Source organism: Cydia strobilella, chromosome 17 (assembly GCF_947568885.1).
Source record: "Cydia strobilella chromosome 17, ilCydStro3.1, whole genome shotgun sequence".
Classification (NCBI taxonomy): Eukaryota; Metazoa; Arthropoda; class Insecta; order Lepidoptera; family Tortricidae; genus Cydia; species Cydia strobilella.
Window position 1 is genome coordinate 14,576,781 of NC_086057.1, and position 18,706 is coordinate 14,595,486.

The 18,706-nt window shown below is 38.0% G+C and overlaps 1 protein-coding gene and 1 long non-coding RNA gene across 39 annotated transcripts in view; one reads left to right on the plus strand and one right to left on the minus strand.

Moving 5' to 3' along the window:
- Positions 1-18,706, plus strand: part of LOC134748928 (uncharacterized) — a 448,425-nt gene that overhangs the window by 294,059 nt on the left and 135,660 nt on the right. The gene's annotated exons all lie outside the window — the stretch shown is intronic.
- The window catches only part of LOC134748901 (tropomyosin-2), a 37,874-nt gene continuing 22,960 nt past the window's right edge, over positions 3,793-18,706 (minus strand). For 5 of the 38 annotated variants that reach the window (XM_063683744.1, XM_063683746.1, XM_063683737.1 and 2 more), the window contains 4 exons: positions 15,536-15,611; positions 14,455-14,517; positions 11,214-11,283; positions 7,649-8,405 (listed from right to left, as the gene is read on the minus strand). In XM_063683744.1, coding sequence (XP_063539814.1) covers positions 7,750-8,405; positions 11,214-11,283; positions 14,455-14,517; positions 15,536-15,611 — 865 coding nt within the window. In that variant the 3' untranslated portion in view covers positions 7,649-7,749. The other 33 variants (XM_063683760.1, XM_063683761.1, XM_063683768.1 and 30 more) reach the window with 25 other exon arrangements.

The window sequence follows — 18,706 nt, forward strand, 5'->3', positions numbered from 1 at the left end:
TTCATGGCCTTCACTAAATTGCTACTTTGTTTCACTCCCTGGAGTAAGGAAAGTGCGACTTTTCTCACTCCAGGGAGTGACGAAAGTAGGCTTGTTCGAGCTGCTGAGGTGAAAAACTAATAACAATACTTGACATTCGTTTTGGAAAACGAACAAAATGAAAATTTTATGTATTTACTGCGAGTATGAGAACATATATTTCATTATTACACACTCCTTCTTCTCCTTAAAGGCGTCTTCCGAGCGTCGCCGTCTAGTCAACTCTATGGCTGCTGCTCGACGCAACGTTGGCGCTACTGCGCAGCGACGCCATTTTCCATAGCGCTTACGCTCAAAAGACGCTAGTGTGGGGTGGCCCTTAAATTTAATAATCCAAATAACAATTCCAGTTTTGATTATTCATATCTGAATGCCGCTCCGGAGCGTTTTCACTGTTTTCCGCGTGACCCTATGGGTGCAAAGCTTCGCGCACATGTGCTACGCCGTAGGCCGTAGCGTGTTCATTTCGTTCGTAGAGTAACATTTTGCTACGCGCTGACAAACATCGAAAAGCCGATCGATTCAATATGGGTCAATATAAGTTAAAAGGTATCTATTAAATAATAACAACATTACAATGTAAAAAACAGCAATTTAAAAAATATTTGGACGTCACTGGCATTTATAAAACATTAAAATATAAACTATAACATTTTGTATAAAAATAATGTGTAGTTAAAAAAAACATTGCAAAATTATTGTCTTATAAAAAATTAAATATATATAAGTTAAAAATAATTAAAATGTCAGCAATTTCAAAATATACAATCAAATCAATACATTAAAATTAAGTCAGTAATAAAATTTAGATTAAAATATACATTTTCTTTAAATCCAATAATTCATTCCTTGCTTTACATTATTGTTTATATGTATTAACATGCAGTGGTTCATGTAAAGGCAATCAAACCTGCTGGAGATCATGTTCAAGATGGTGTTGGGGCTAGCACGCACTCTGCAGAGCAAGGACGTGCACCGCCTGCGCAGTGGTGAAGAAGCACGCAGTGCGCGCCTCCGCGAACATGCCCGATGCACTGCAGCGGCGCGACAACCCCAAAAATTAACGTTGTCCATGATACATTTTTCTTTTTTAGGGTTCCTATACCCAAAGGGTAAAAACGGGACCCTATTACTAAGACTCCGCTGTCCGTCTGTCTGTCACCAGGCTGTATCTCATGAACCGTGATAGTTACAGTTGAAATTTTCACAGATGATCTATTTCTGTTGCCGCTATAATAACAAATACTAAAAAGTACGGAACCCTCGGTGCGCGAGTCCGACTCGCACTTGGCCGGTTTTGTTTTATTGATGCAAAAAATTACACAGCATTAAAGCGAACTAATACACTGTAAAATTTAAAACAGACAGTATTATACAGACTAGGTACATTATACGGTCTAAAGTAGAGGACAAACAGTAGGTACAAATGCAAAAGTGAAAAACTAATACAAAACAGAAGATTTACGTTTGCATTTCCATTATAGGCAGTCAATTTCAATTTAGTTTTGTCACAATTACACATCAAACATAGAGACGGACAGCGGAGTCCTAGTAATAGGGTCCCGTTTTTACCCTATGGGTACGGAACCCTAGCGAAAGCGAAATCGGCCTCAATAAAACAAATTATTGTAAAAAGTATATTTTATTGGAATGAAAAGATACAGCAGGTAAGTTTCTTGAAAAAGGAAGCTACATTACAAACTAAGCAGTCATTAAGTTGTAGGGATGGAACCAACATAAGCTTAAACATTTAAAATATTATAAAATATACCTATTTTATTTCAAGTCATTTTAACCCTTTGCCCGCCATTGAACTATTATTACTAACGTATAGAACCGGCACAGAGAACCAGTATTTTGCGTCATGAGTTCCTGGTGTTTTGGCATCAAACCGCGGTAAAGCGGAGCGTAACTCTCGCGAACTAAACGCGTAAGCGCCATGAATTTTACGGCGCTTACGACGTTTTGGTCACGTAGTACAGATTGTTATTGCGATAACTTCATTGTTTGGTATGTCGTCTCTATAGTAACAAATAGTAATAATAACAGTGTTGACCGCCAAAGACGTCGAGAGACGCGCGTGGCATTCAAAGGGTTAAGCATTAAGTTCTAGTTATAGTAAATAAGTAAATAACACAACATTCACACATTAAATTAGGACTATAGTCAAGCGCTAACATTTTGCCAAAGGATGTACAAAATCTAAGTAAGCACGCGAGAGGCGGTTTGAAACAGTTCCATTTGTAGACGCTAGATTCATATATATATATATGTGCGGGTTAGTCAAAATCATTGCAAACTTATCTTGGTCTAACTCTAGTAGGAATAGGTATTTATATTGTTTATTTCGCTTTAAATAGTATTTTATAGAATCGTGATATAATAGAGATTTTAGTCGAGTACCGTGCTTAGGGAACGAAGCTTGCTGAGTTGCCTAAGTGCGGTACGAGATCGAAAAACTTGATTATATCACTATCGTATAGTTGACTACAGCGTAAATGAATATTATAGTTCAGTTGGGAGACCATACATGAAAAGTACGCATTATAGTTCGGTATACGAAATCTTAATTTAACCATTACAGTCGACGAGTAGAAAAAAACGCTTTTTTTCGCTGTTTTTTTTATTGGCAAAATATTTTTTTATCAAATTTCCCATCGGATGCGATTTTTTACAGTAAAATAAGCAACGTCCCACTTTCTAGATTTAGAAACTGTGCGCTAATCAGTCTAATACTTAGCTGTATAAAAAACTCACTCATTCATTTCACGAATAATCCAAAACATACCTACTCGTACATACTGTGACTTATAGCAAACAATCATGTTACTTCATAAGATCATCTTTACTAATTCATTAAATAAATGTATTTCAATAAAATTACTCGATAAAAAAATATGAAAATCGCAACCTACGAAAACTACATTCGTTCGTACGTTTAAAAGTAAAAAGCAACACAATAATCAATTAGAATCTCATTTAACATGCGAATATTTAAATTACATTAAAATTTACAATTATAATCGGCAGTGATCTACTAAAAAGGGCACTTCGGCCAAATTTTCAGGATATAAATTTGAAATTTCAATTTGATTTTTCCGGTTTTACATTCAATTATAAACATATTTGTTTCCATTTTTCTTCTAAATAACAATTTTGTACAGATATCAAAAATTACAATTTTAAAATTTGATGTTTTTTTTTATTTAACATTGGCTGATTGTGAATAACAATAATATTTCAATATTAAGGTGAACGCTAACAACCATATAAGTATTAGGCATTTATAAGATTGCTCATCATTAAGCCACTCTACTTAGTCACATACAAAACTCATCATAATTCTTTTTTCATGTGCACATCGCAAAATAATAATATAAAGAAGTAGAAAGCAAGTTGAGCCCGCAGTGCGCGCTGTCAATAGGATTAAAATTACTAATTCTCGGTACAGAAGGCGCCCATGGATTTGATCCTCTTTAGGTCAAACAGTAGAAAAAGGCGCGACATTCGAATTCTTCATATGAGATCGTACCTTTTCGACTACATTTATAAAATTTGCCGCTAAATTTGCCGCCTTTTTCTACTGTTAAAATAAAGCCAGACTAATGGCCTCTACAAACCTCACCCATAATCGCATGCGATTAGTTATACCTACATTGCGTAAGCCGGCAATTATCGAAAATCGCATGCCATTTGTTGTGCCGTCTGTAGAAGCCTTAATTTGTGGTTAGACCATATCCATAGAGCCCTCTGCACGAGCGTTTAGTTTTTAATCATTTTCCCGCCACATCACGCAAGATGGCGGCGCGTTAAGTTGCTCACTTGCTCAGTAGCCGGACAGGTCGGCGAACGTCTGGTCCACCTCCTCGGCGATCGCCTTGTACTTACTGCGCTCTTCTAACACCTCGTCTGTAAGGGTTAGTGGTTAGTAAATGTTCATTGATATGTGTTAAATCTAGAGGGCCCTCCACACTCGTGCGCGGATCGCGGCGTGAAGCCGCGAACGCGAGTATGGAGTCTAGTTCGCTAATCAGCGAAATCGACTCCACATTCGCGTTCGCGGCCTCGCGCTGCGTAGTCTGGAGCGGCCTTAGGACAGCTAATATAGATGGCGCTGTACGGCTACGTACATTATAATCATAAGTCATTAGTGAGTTACAAATACTAACATAGTTTTTAGGTTTTAATTTGTAGAATACTAACAAAATGGATCTTGTTATCTAAATAAATAAACTTTTTTTTTATAAGGTAATATTTTCTTTGGCTGGGTTGAAAACTGTCAAAGGTATTTATTGATGGCGCCAGCATAGGTTTCCCGTTTCTATTTTTGTTCTATATGATTTGGCTTAAAGGGAGCATACGGGCCATAAAATTAAAAAAAAAAACAAGCATTTGAAACCTGGTGAAACCTATGCTGGCGTCATCTTCAGCCTCAGCCTTCTTGAGCCTTGTCAATTTGTGTGAGCCGTGTCAATGTGAGCTTAGTCAATTTGTGTAAAAATTTCCTACAATATTTATTTATTATTATTCTTTTTATTTATTTTTATTCTTAAGTTAGGTTCTTTATAACATGAATATAAAAGTAAAAAACAAAAACACGTACAAAAACAATACAAACAAAATATAAACACATTGTAAAAAAACCTAACCTAGGGTGCCGCTAGCAGCGGGGCAGAGCCCAAGCTGCCGGTGGTCAGGGCCGCAGAAAGAGGAACCGACATATGTCAGTGATGATAGATCGATCCTAATAGAGCGTGGCACGACCATTTTCGAGTACTGTCTTTATTATTATTATTTATCTGTAAAATACTTAGGTACTTCGATCGGCCTACCCTATTTTGAACACCTGACCCACTGCTACTTTTGACTGCATGATTGACAAAAGTCGTTACCTACTATCACACAATTTTTTGGACAACGCGAAGGTTAGAGGTGCCTATTTTCAATTGTCACCTTTAAAAAAAGTTTATCCGGTATTATTAGGTTACAGACCGATAAATCATTCCATCTATTCCAATATTTAAGGTAAGTATTTCGATGCCTCCTCGAATATGTGGTTCTCGACAGATTAAAAGTAGATGTTGCAATCAAAACTTGAGATTGGCATATTTGATTATGATTATAGGGCGATTGCAATTTTAACAATAATTCGTGTCATCTTTACGTGCATCTACTATGTATCTAGCAAATAATAAAATACAGAAATAAACTTAAGCCATTTACAAGCTTGATGTATCTAATTGCAAAAGATCCAATATTGTACACCCTAGCAGGGTATCATGTACCGACTTGACCAATATGTAAGACCAGTATGTACAAATGAACATGATTACAATGGAATAAATGATATGATATGATATGATAAATATAAATAAATAACTAAAAGCATAAAACAAAACCTAGGGGTGCTAAAAGAAGCTACTTTGGTCACGTAAAATGAGGATATTTAATTTGACTCGAAAGGTTTGAGAAAATAAAAGGCAAAAACTGTAAACAAGTATGGCTGACTTCGGTAACATCTGGCACAATAGGTACCTAACGTTTACTGAAATATGGATACCTATTACCTAATGAAGAGATTTTAATTAAAATTTAGTTTAAAGCATTGGTAGAGCCAATATCGTTTATAAAGTTATTATTTACTAGGTAATATTTAAAGGTTCATTGGTTTGTTTACAATTTTGCCATTTCGGAATCGAATTACTAGAAAGGAATGTCAAGTGGTTTTAAGGGGCCCACTGACTATCAGTCCGCCGGACGATATCGGCCTGTCAGTTAGAACAAAACTTTGACAGTTCCGAACAACTGACAGGCCGATATCGTCCGGCGGACTGATAGTCAGTGGGCCCCTTAAGGGTTAAACTTAGGTTAAAGTCCTAGCTCGAAAGTGTAAGATATATGAACATCAAGGAATGCAATAGGCAGAATTAGTTTACAAATGCATAACTACAAGTATATTTTCTGTGACTATTCGCGTTTCGTAAACGGCCACATTGCAAGAGAGCTTTCAATAATGGTCGTTTTTGTGAAGGTCCCTCCAATAGCGGCGCGAAGCCACGAACGCGAGTGTGGAGTCTAGTTCGCTAATCAGCGAAATCGACTCCACACTCACGTTCGCGGCTTCGCGCCGCGTAGTCTGGAGCGAGCTTTACATCTAGATATCAAGATATACAATGATGTCCGATGGCCACTTGAATTGTCTATTAATCCATGACATATTTATAGGGGATATTACGCAAAACACTTGCATATTCGAGCGATAAAGAGGCAGATAACGACATTTCGATTTTTGCGTTTCGCGGTAGGCCTCTGTAAGCAAACCGCCAAAAAACTGTTTGCACAAGAACATTTGCACAAGATTTGCTTGACCAATTATATAAGTTACTGTATGGGTTACAATTTGCGCCAGTGCTGTTCTCTGGCGGTAGAACATTGCAGTAATACCCCTATTCAAAGGATCGTCAATGTCATGTCACGAAATAAAATCGTTTTGAATTAATATAACCTCGAAGCTATATCCTCCTAACCTCGAAGGCTTCTATCTGATCAGTAAGTAGATAAATAAAACAACAGAGATAATTAATAAATTATTTATTAAATTAAACGAAAATAAATACCGCCATAAACCTATGGTTTGTAATACTTTAAAATCAGGAGTATAAAATATAAATTAAGATACGTTTATACAGATAATTTGAATCGCGGGCAGATGGAGTTGCCTTGGCTCGTTTATTCCTTGAGGATGAGTTCCACGAACGCGGTATCCAGGTCGTCTCCGATGTCCTTGTACTTCTCCTTCTCGGCGACGAGCTCGTCTGTACATTTTAAGAGATATTAGTCGTAAATTAAGACAAATATGGGTGACTTTTTCCCTTTCATCGTCATTTATTTATCATTGAGCAGTCTATAGACCTTACTTGAAGCATGAAAGTTACTTTGATAGCGTATATACGCTTATATTTATTGGCGCTATAGGTACAGTAACAAACTTACGTTACTTTTAGCAATCTTGCCAATCTTAGATTGGAAGAATTTATGAGACGCCTAGAAATTTTGTACTAGCAATTTCCTGCTTAATCCACAATTGCGCCTACTAATTTCGTAGGCGCATATTTCTGAAAGTGGTATCTTTTCTCCAAGTCAAGTATTGAATTTATTAGCAGCGTATGAAAAAAGAAAATGAGTGCTTACATGTCGTGATCCTGTTTATTCCGAAGCCATGCGCCGGTCTTGCTGTTACCTCAAGCGTTTCGCTCGAAAGTCAATCGGTCATGCGGTTTTAGAATTTAGTAGAAGCTTTGATAATTATATGGGTATGTAAGGTTTATAAGCTTTAAATGCGTATGAGAAAGTGTTTTGGCAAGTCGGTCAATGGCAGCAAGTGCACAGCTCGCATGTGGCCGGGGGGATGGCGTGGAGAGGCCCGTGTACGGGCGGCGAGGCCTCCAGGCCGAGGTCGTTGAACGCGTTGTCCAGCTCCCCTCCGATCTCGTGGAACATCTCCTTGCCCGATATCAGGTCGTCTGCACAAACCGACGCGATCAGCCCACGGTCGTCAGTGGCACACGCATGCAACACGGACACTAAAGATAATTGAAATACTATTCCATCAGCTATAGCTTGTTTTTCGTTTAATTTGACGATAAAAAATAGAATTCACATTATAATTGTTACGACGCAGTTTGATTATATAGATTCAAATAGTATATTTTATGACGGCGGCGCGGCCTCGGCAGCGGGGGCCGCCTCCGCTGGCGCCGCGGCGGGGTCACCCTCGGCGGGCGGAGCGCCTTCAGCCGGCGCGGCGCCCTCGGCCGGCGCGGCGGCCGGCTCCGGGGGTGGCGCGTTAGCGGCAGCCAACGCCGCCGCCTCCGCCGCTGCCTTAGCGGCCTCGAGATCCTCCTCGCTCGTCTGCGTAAGATGGGACACTGAGCCCTCCCGCTCGAAAATTCCCTCCTTCGACAGCGCCGCCGCCTGGAAAGCTTCCTCCTCCGCTTTACGCTGGCGCTCCGCGGCCAGCCGGGCCTGGAGTTCGACGTCGGCGAGCTCCGCGGCTATCCTGGCCTCCTCCATGAGGCGGATGCGGTCCTCCTCGGCGGCGGCCTCGGCGGCCGCGGCGGCCTCCTCGGCGGCACGCTTTGCGGCCTCCTGGCGCGCGATCTCGGCGATGCGCTCCTCCTCCTTGCGCTTGGCCTCGGCGATGCGCTCGGCCTCGATGCGCGCGAGCTCGGCGAGGCGCGCGCGCTCGGCGCGGATGGCGATCATCTGGCGGTCGGAGGGGTCGACGCCCGGGATGATCTCCACGAACGAGTCGTCAAGGTCGAGCCCCATGTCGTTGACGCGCTCGCTCTCGTTGATCACCTCATCTGCGGCAGGCCGAGCCGTCAGTGCCGGGTAGCGGCCGAGTCATGCCCATAACGAACAATGCATAGGATAGGGTCGGGCCATGCCCCGTGCCTCGTGACAATGTACGTTCGATGCTTCTTCGTGATGATTTCGTTTTTGATCATTCCTCTTCCGAATCGTTGATGGATCACAAATGATATGAATAATTACAATGATTTTATTTATAGCTGATAGAATCGATTATATTAGTGAAAGGGAGGTTAGAAGGAGCACACGGATTAGTATCAAAAAAACAACACCGAGTTAAAAATAATGATAATATATATTTATAAACACTTTTGTTAGAATACTCTTAAATTCATTAATTTATTTCTCACGAACTTATCTACCATTTCATTAATCGATAACATTAGAAAGACGGATTCCCCTCGATTTATCGAACGTAATTTTATATTTTTCACATTTTTATAAGTATTTGTATGTAATGAACGGCGGGCGGTACTCGACGCGCCGAACCTAAATCGCGACACGGTGCGGTGAATTTCATCGATTAATTTAAATAAATAGCAACAAACTCAAATTATGACACAAGAAAAATCATACTCGAAACAAAATAGAATATCAAAATACTTCATAGCAAGTATATTCTTATAAATATCGTATGCTTACCATCACTCATTAAATAAAACATCTAATCTCTTCTCTAAAATTAAGTAAGAGCTCATTGAATTGCAAACAGACTTGCTAAAGTCGATATCTGAATACATAAGTTACTGTGGAAATCTTATTTCATTGACGTTGGTATCTATTTTGTTCTACGCTACTGGAATGACTTTAGAGTATGACAAATGCTGAATGTATTTAACATTTTGGTCCCCATTTTGGAATGTCAACATTTTCCCTTAGAACTAGAGTGCCGTAAGATCAACTAAGATCTTAGTAAGCTGCATACAACGGCCGCAATCGGCTAAATCAGTCACTCTCGATAAATAATGACTAAAACAAATGAGGATTTACGAGTACACTTCTCAACAAAAAAAAAATATTAGTAAATTTGTGTATCAAATTAAAAACAATTGCACATGGCAGTGGTGTCGTAGCGAACACTCGACGTTACAATAGAAGCGGCTGGCAATTACTCTATAGCTAGTAACATCTAGGCGCCGGCCAGCTCAGCGGGCATCGATTCTCTAGTCAAAAATATAAAATAATATCTATGCCGTTGAAAAAAAAAAAAACTAGCGCGCGTTCCGTTTTTAAATGACAGTTGTAGGGTTGGGAAAGCGCGCTAGCGTATCTGGAATCGATATCGATAAGCGGGCGGGCGCGCGGCGGTCACGCGTTCACATGTTCTGGATGTCGTGGAGCGTGGCCTCCATCTCCTCCTGCAGGAGTTTGCTCTTTTCGCGCTCGGCAACCAGGTCGTCTGCAAGGCGACGCGGCCACGGTCAGAACACACAACACATTCAAACATTATCTGTCGTGGTGACATATCGGGTTATCAGAGCGGCAAAATTTGTTAGATCTCACTCACTCTTTATAGCGATATGATCTGAACTATTAAATCATCGTCTTCGGTTACCGCGATATTTACTCATGAAATAAAACTATGAAAACGCGATATAATCCGTTTTCATAGTTTTATTTCATATTAAATCATCGTTGCATTGAACGCTGCTTTCCAGTCCATATTGAGTTTAAATGAAAAAGAAACTAATAAAAAATATTAAATGCATCAATCTCTTTAGGTATATGTGTGAAGGAGAAGGGTGCACTTAAAGTTCGATAAAAGTATGAAAATAGTCACCAAACGACAGAAAATATGTGAATTAAAAACAAAGAAAAAACAACAGAAATCAAAATCCATGCTTTACTATATAAATACAACGACCGAGCAGTCTAACACAAAGACATGCTAAATTGTGTAATTAAGTATCAGAGCTCACCTACAAATTTTTCGCATAGTATCTAAGATTTATGATTGAAGTACCATGTTGTTCAAGGTTGTTTTGTAAATGAGCTCTAATATTGATAATTAAAGTCAAACACACAATCGTTTCGGTCACATCTTTGCAAAGAACAAGTTCTAATTCTAGTAATGCGTATATTCAAAAATGGATTTTTGGGTGTTTATAAAATACGTTTTGTAACAAAACAATAATGCCATATCGATATCGATACTATCAAAACTACACTTTTATGTTATGTTATTTTTTTCTTGCTCATGTGCCAGTAACAACTGTGTGATCGACAATGCTTAAAAAATAAAATTATAAAAAAAAAACTGTTACTATGATTTAAATAAAATCAGTAATTAATAGCGCAATGAAGTAAGTAAATAAGCTTTACGTCTATAGCTGAGCTTAGCTTTGCGTCAAGAAGAAAGCCAGTTCTGATGACTGTGCATTAATGATCAAGCTCTGTCAAACATGTTATAACTTGACTTGAGGTACTTTAAATTGACTTAACCGTACTGCAGTAGAGTGTAATAGATCTGGAGAACCTTGAAAACTAGCAATTGGTAGATCATATTATTCATTTACCTAGATTTTTTTAAATATATAAACATTTTGACGAAGCATCCATGATAACGATCTGGTTTAGTGTACCAAAATTTGCTTATTGACGCGATCTAAGAAAACCGATACAGGCATATGTCAGAATAAGACAGAATAAAAAAGTTTGACTAACAAAATAACTGGACCCCTTACATTATTTTCTCGTGGCTTGAACTTGTTTTTTATATATATTCCAGAATGCTTTATCAAAATGTCATCCGACGTTTCTTATACAGTTTCTAATATATTTGTAACAGGAATATATATTACCTTCGAGCCTGTCGACCTCCTTTTGGAGTTTCTGCACGGAGCGCTCAGCGAACTCAGCGCGGGCTTCAGCCTGCAATTATTTAAAAAAAGTAAGTTTCTGACCTTATGGCGAAAACTGTCCAATTTTACCAAGAATCCAAAAATCTAATGAAAAAACGATACAGAATCGTAATTGAATTAAACATTCACTAACTTTAATTACTATAAATTGGACTGCTTTCTTTTTATTTCACCAAAAACATGCAAACTTTTTTAGTTAATTATGTTTTGACCCAACGGATTCGGTGGCAGTTTTAATAATCTTTAATTGCAGAATAAATTAATTATTTGAATCGTAAGATTAATTTATTTCTGCCTACAAACATGAACAACATGTATCTGACATTGATATATTCTCCAAAATTATTTTCGATAAATAGGCATCAACAATTTATGCTAGCGAAATTTATCGATTAAACTTGTCCCCACACTAATCAATAAAGTTAAAATGAGAAAACATCGGACAAGGCAACTTTATTATAAATCTAAATAATTATAATAAAGAGACATTATACAATTTGCTACCGAAAATCCGAGTAATAGACTTTTAAAACAGTTAAAATTCATTAAAATTATAATTATAAAAACAAATAACACATTGTTATAGAAAGCTGAAGCACCACAACTCATGCATTTACCTTCACCGCAAGCAGCTATGTCGCCGGTCACTAACTAGACAACAATATACCGTTACCCACTACTGAAATACTGTGTAATGTGACTACAAAATATGATCATGATGTGATGCTTATATCTAGGAATGAATACTTTATTTGAATAAGAAATATAGAAAAAAAAAATGTTCAAGAAGATGATTTTCTGGCAGTTTTTCTATACAAAAATTCTCCCATATCTTTGTCTTTTGTATAAGGATTACGTTAACATACACAGAGTGACTGATGAACCTCTGTCTAAATTTTTTATCATATTTACTCAATGAACACGACTCTTTCAACGTTTACACCAAAAGTACAATTTCGAATTCACAAGTTCAAATCCAACTTTTTTATATCGAAGAACTGTCAGAGGATGTATGGAGAAGCCATACAATTTTATCATTGGTCGATTTTCACCGCGCTCCATCACTGAAAGAAGCAGAGTAACAGCTATACGCAACCTAGCTAAGATAACAGGGGTTGTATAGATGTTTCTCTGTCCCATGTCCCGCGACTCACCTGCGACAGTTTAGCGGAGAGGCCGTGGATCTTATCCTCCACGTGCTCACGGGACGCCATCGCCTGACACACACGGGTATTTACTCACAGCTCGAGCACGCCCGTTGCGATTGTACGATTCGCTTGTACCGACCTGACTTTTTCAGATGTCGTGACCGTTTTACCAGTCCCAAAACTAGGGCCTAGGGCCACCAATGTGTCAATATTTTTTAACGTCTCTCGAGCGTCGGATATAGTCAACTCTATGGCTGCTGCTCGACGCAAGGTTGGCGCAACTGCGCAGCGACGCCATTTTCCATAGCGATGACTAAACACCGACGCTCAAAAGACGCTAGTGTGGGGTGGGGTTTTAGGGTATGCATGGCAGTAAGGTGTCTAAAGTCCGTCTAAGCTAACTTTGCACTAACATGAACACCACAAAGTGTGGAATAACATTATAAACGTCATATTTTCATAGTTTGACATTAATGATGACATTGCCATACTTGGTCGTTGCAAATGCCATGCAGAGTTAGCTTGGTCTGGTCTTGGTTAGTAATGGGACTAATGGGTCAACATCACGGGCATTACGACCACCAAATTTCTTTGGACACATTTTTGACGGTAATTGATGATATTTCTGATTTGTTCAGGCTCCTCTACCAAACAACCAAAAATAACATAAAAATTCAAAATGTCGAATCACTTCGTCAAAACTATATTCAAAGAAAAAAAGTGTATTAAAACGCTTATGATATTGACCCTAAGATGTTACGTTTAGTCCTTCACTAAAAATAAAATAAAAATATTAATAAGACACTTGGAAAATAAATCATGACATCTGGAGAAGACAAGCACGACTAAAGGAACGTAAAGCGTACAGTCACAATACAGGCTCAAGACATACATAGGGGATAGAATTATTGCACAGAGGATAGACCTGTACATACATATAGATGAAGCACCAACCGCTGCTCGGGCCTACACCATACCTAGCCTAAGGACAAGCTTTAAACTGTATGAAGAACTCTGTTACGAAAGCGTTGAATCCTAACCAGAATGCCACGCATATTTAGCAGTAACTTTTAAAGAGTCGCGCGAACCCGCTGCCAAAAGGCCGCTCCCATACAAACGAAAGGACATGCTTAAATTACATGAAAATTGATATCAACATTTACATAAACTAACTATGTCAGGTACTAGTTTTCATTGCTAGAAATTGTAATACAAAGAAATTTTGAGCGATTAGATTATTTGTATGTACAACTTCTACTCGTTCCAATTTCTTTCAATATCTAGCAACGAAATTCAGATACATGTTACTTGAATGTTCATTTCAAAATTCATGTTATTTCAGAATTTCGTTTTAAAATGAGAGCGGAACTTTAATAATATGGCGGCGGCTAGGTTCATGTATCTCCAAAACAAAGATCGAGGGTCCCTCGACTAGTAGCGTGGCATTCGCCTAAGTCACACTTCACACAGTTTAAAGCAACTACAACCCCAACATGATGGCGATGGATGATCCTATCTACAACCGCAACCGCTATCTACTCTCAGACCGCGGTTTACCTCTCTCAGTTGGGCGTCCAGAAGTTTGACCTGCCCCTCGAACGTCTCTTCCCTTTGCGTAGCCTGCGATTGTTACTTATTAACGAAAAAACACAACACGAAAACGAAACTTCATGCACACACAGCGTTGCCTTATGTTACAATGTTTTTGGCAACGCCGCGCGTAGAAAACAACGGATATACACTAGATTAGAACGCTAGAGAAAGAAAACAACAACATCCAAATAAAAAGTGAGAGGAGGGTAACGTAATACGAAAAGTTTTAAGACGCACTACGTTCTATGCCTGATTGACATTGCTTACGCACCATGTGGTCAATACGCATATCAGACAGAATGGTTACGCGTCGTTTTTGACGCCGAATCAAACTTGTACATTTTTATTATTCATTTGTGAATCAGGCATAGAAAACACACTACAGTGAGGCAGTATGCAGTTAGGCAAGCGATCAGTCGACGGTCTGGTCGCATTCACACCTCCTTTAGGCGGGTGGTGAGGGTTTTGATCTGATTTTTGTACTCCTCCTCGCGTTGGTTGGCCTGTATTAAATTATCAGCTGTTATTGAACTCCTCTATTTGAAATAACCTAACAAGTTAGTTTACACATGATGTCTGCATTTACAATCGTTCTACAAATATTATGTCAGGACTTAAGGTTAATCCTAATCGTTTGTCCTATTATAAGACCTCCAATTGATAAAATTTTGGTTGGTGCATCATAATCTTAACATTTTACATTATTAAAGGACATTTCAGAAATTACTTTAGTCCAAAACATTGGACAAAAGACAAAGTGTTTCCACCGGCGAGATGAAAAAACAATATTTTATTGGGTGAATTCATGTAGAGCCTCTAACAACAACATTAGAGCTCCGGTCGAGCAGATTTCGAAACGCTGCGCCTTTATTGCATTACAAAAAAAAGTTGCCGATAATGTAAATAGTTAAATCCGATTCAAAAATTATATGTCTTATATCGTATTACTTATTTAATTTTCAGTGCAATTAAATTTTCCTAGGTATATATTCAGTTAATATAAAGAAGCCGCGTTTGGAAACCTACCTCAGGTACTTTGGCAGTGTAAGCGCGCATTAAAGACAAGATTTCAGTCCGAGTTAATACTAACTGAAGATCATTGTCCTGTGCTATATCCGACTATCGAATTACAAATATGTTGATCGGCTGTGATGTGACCTATTTTACATATTCGTTGCGCTGCGTAGCTATCGGTTGCAGATGCTACAGGATCTTAGAATTTTATAAATGAACTGCACAAAGATATCAAACAGGTGCTCTCAATGTTATATAGTCATTTACCATTTTATTTACTCCATTTTTGTATTTTAAATTTAAGTAGTATTTAGTAGAATCAACAACAAAAAGTTATTAAAAGTCCTCTGATAGTTTTTAAATTCAACCTTCAATGTTTATACCTACTTAAGAGTGGTACAATAATTTGACATACTATAAGAATACACATTGTCTTTAACGCACGCTTAGATATACTTGTATAGATTATGCAGATCAAGGTTTGGTTAAGATAATTAAATAAGATACCTTCTCCTCGGAGACCTCCAGGGACTTCAGGTTGTTACCGACGACGCGGAGCTCCTCCTCAAGCTCGACGATTTTGCTGGAAACGTTAGGAGCCACATCAGAAAATATCATGTCACGTGTCCTATTGAAAGTTCTAATTCGAGAAAGATTTGAAAGATCTCTTAGGCACTAGTCTAGTATTAAAGAAGTGCCCCAATGAAGCAATTATGGCTACTTTAGAATACAGATATAACGTAAGGGTTGGGTGGCTTCGGCCGTGCCAGAAAACTCAGGGAAAATTTGCTAGTTGAAAACAACATTATTGTTTTTATGTTTCATTTGTAGATTAAATTCCGTTAAGTGATTAAAAATATGTGACATTTTCAACCAAAAGGTAAGGTTGATTTCAAATTAACGCTAGATGGAAATAACGCCTTATTGACAACCGACAATAAGTACCCTTTTGATTGAGAATGGCACATATACGTAACATTATCAGGTAGGTTGTCAAAACCACGAACTGTATGGGTACAAATTAAGGGTGATATAAAGATGCCTTTTCTTGTACATTCTATTCACTGATATCATAGAGACTCTTTCACAACAAAGGGCTACCAATCAATAACAATTAAGGACGTCCTGACCTAAATATTTGAATTTAATATCTAGCTAGAGCAAATACAAACTAGTGGCATCAAAAAGCGTGCTGGTTAATGTTGAATATTTATTTACAAAACGATGGCATTTATTTTCATTTAAACATCTATAACAAATTTACAGTACTTGCTGTATTAGAAAAAATGTATATTTCTCTTTCCTATGGCCGAATGATACATATTTTTTTACATGGCCTTAAGATTGCTATTTGTACATTCATTTTCACGAGAATGCTTCAATAAAAATAAATACCAACTGAACTAGAACATGCATTTGCTTCAAAGCAAAGATAAATTAAAAAATCCTTTAATTTATAACAATTACGTCATTTTAATTACATTAATCGATCGTATGTTTATCGTAAATCTTTGCTTTTTATTACCATATTAAAGTGAAAATAACGAACACGCAACATTCTCGTTTAATTATCTAAGCATTTATATAGCGAAAAAATAAAAAAAGATACGTTTCAATACAACATCTTAATAGTTATTTGTTATACAAGGGTGCAAAGTTGTATTTTACCTGCGAGTGTGTAATTGAAACAAGAGCAAGCGAAAGGATTCTATAGTTGAACCACGAGCGAAGCGAGTGGTTCAACTATAGAATCCTGAGCGTAGCGAGTGTTTCAACACACAAGAAGTAAAATACATTTGCACCCGTGTGTAACACAAAACTTTTCCCCTCACTATAGCGAGGAAAGTGCAACATCCACAGGCGTTAGATCATCTTCATCACTGGAATCACTTATTTTTGTACGATATTATAACAGAAAACACTGGAAATTCTGATTTTTACGTAAGTCGGTGAGAAGTGTTTTTAAGTAAAAAATTTGTTGACAATGTTGACATTTCTGTTCTGACGTATGAAATGTCAACGATGCGTTTTGAAATTGCATCGACTCAACTTGTGCGTTCAGAATTATATTTAACATCATTATAAAAAAATCTAACGTTTCTTATGGAATCTTAAGGTTTATGACTTAAAATTATTAAATAAAGCTAAATTTGGTATTTTTTATTAGATTCTCAAACCATTTATTTAATGATAATTAATATCGAACGAACCATTATTATGAGCATTTTACGTTTTAATATTGTCTTCGGTTACCGCGATAGTTACTCATGAAATAAAACTATGAAAACGGATTATATCGCGTATATTGAATTTATAATACATCCCGACGTTTCGAACTCTTTACAGCGTTCGTGGTCAACGGGTGACACCCGTGAGTTCGAAACGTCGGGATGTATTATAAATTCAATATACGCGATATAATCCGTTTTCATAGTTTTATTTCATTTTACGTTTTGTTATCTGTCAAGCTACTTAAACACGCTCCATTCAAGGTCAAATTACTTTCCCCACTAGTGGATAAAATGCGTTTTTCCCCGCTTGTTTTAAAGGATAAAAGACGGCTTTCCGAGCTAGTGAGGGGAAAATAGTTTTTACTAATACTACATTAAAATGCTAATTTTATTAAGGAGTTCGTAGATCCAAAACTACTGTACTATTTTATAAATTAAATGGTTTGTTCCCTATTTGGGCTGTTACCCATTGCGCGTCGTGAAATTTGGTTATGTCTTCAATTTGTTGTGTCATGACACGACAATTCAATTTTATGCAGAAGGCATTTCTCGATCCACACGCCATAAAAATAATATCTGCATTTTGTCACCGGTTTCAACTTGTAAAATTGTATGCATAAATATGTAGAACACTTGCTTTCAAAATTTAACACATTACACTGCACCTTCTGAGCTTTTACCCATATTTTATTGTAGCTCGGTGCATAATGTATTAATGTATTTTTAAGGCGTATAAACCGTAACATCGTAGACACAATGAACTTTCAACCTTATCCCATCGACATAAGGTCGGTTATAAGTGTATCTTCCACTTACCTATCGCTCTGGTCGGCCCGCTCTTCGGCGCGTTCGAGGTCCTGTTCCATCATAACGAGCTTGCGCGCCACCTGCGGCCGGCCGCGTTAGTACACGCACACACAACACACACTATGCTACGTTTGAGCGCGCCGCTCTCGACCCGCTGTGTGCAGTGGCGGTGCTATGCGCCAAGTCATGTGCAAAGGACGTGGATCTAAGGATGGGGTTAATGCTAGATGGAAGGGTTTTAGGCTCGGCGATTTAACATATAAAAGGTGCTAGGACGGAATCGCCGATGCTAAAAAGAAAGCGAAGCGAAAAAAACACAAGCTTAGTCGAGGGCGGCGGCGTAAGAATAAACGAGGGTTGTCCCAAAACATTTAGCTCTAAATTTTACTTTTTGTAAACATTATTAAAAATATCTATGTGCTATCTAGTGCTTTAAAGTTATTACTATGTGATGTGTGCGCTTGTATATGTGCGGCACGCATACGGCCAGTAATTCTGGTGTAATGCCGTGCATATCTGAAAACAAAATTGCCCTATACCACACATATTTCCTGGCCTAGCCTACAGCCACTACCGTACACACACTTAAGAAGTTTAGTCGACACATGGACATGATAGTTAACGCATAGAAATATCCATG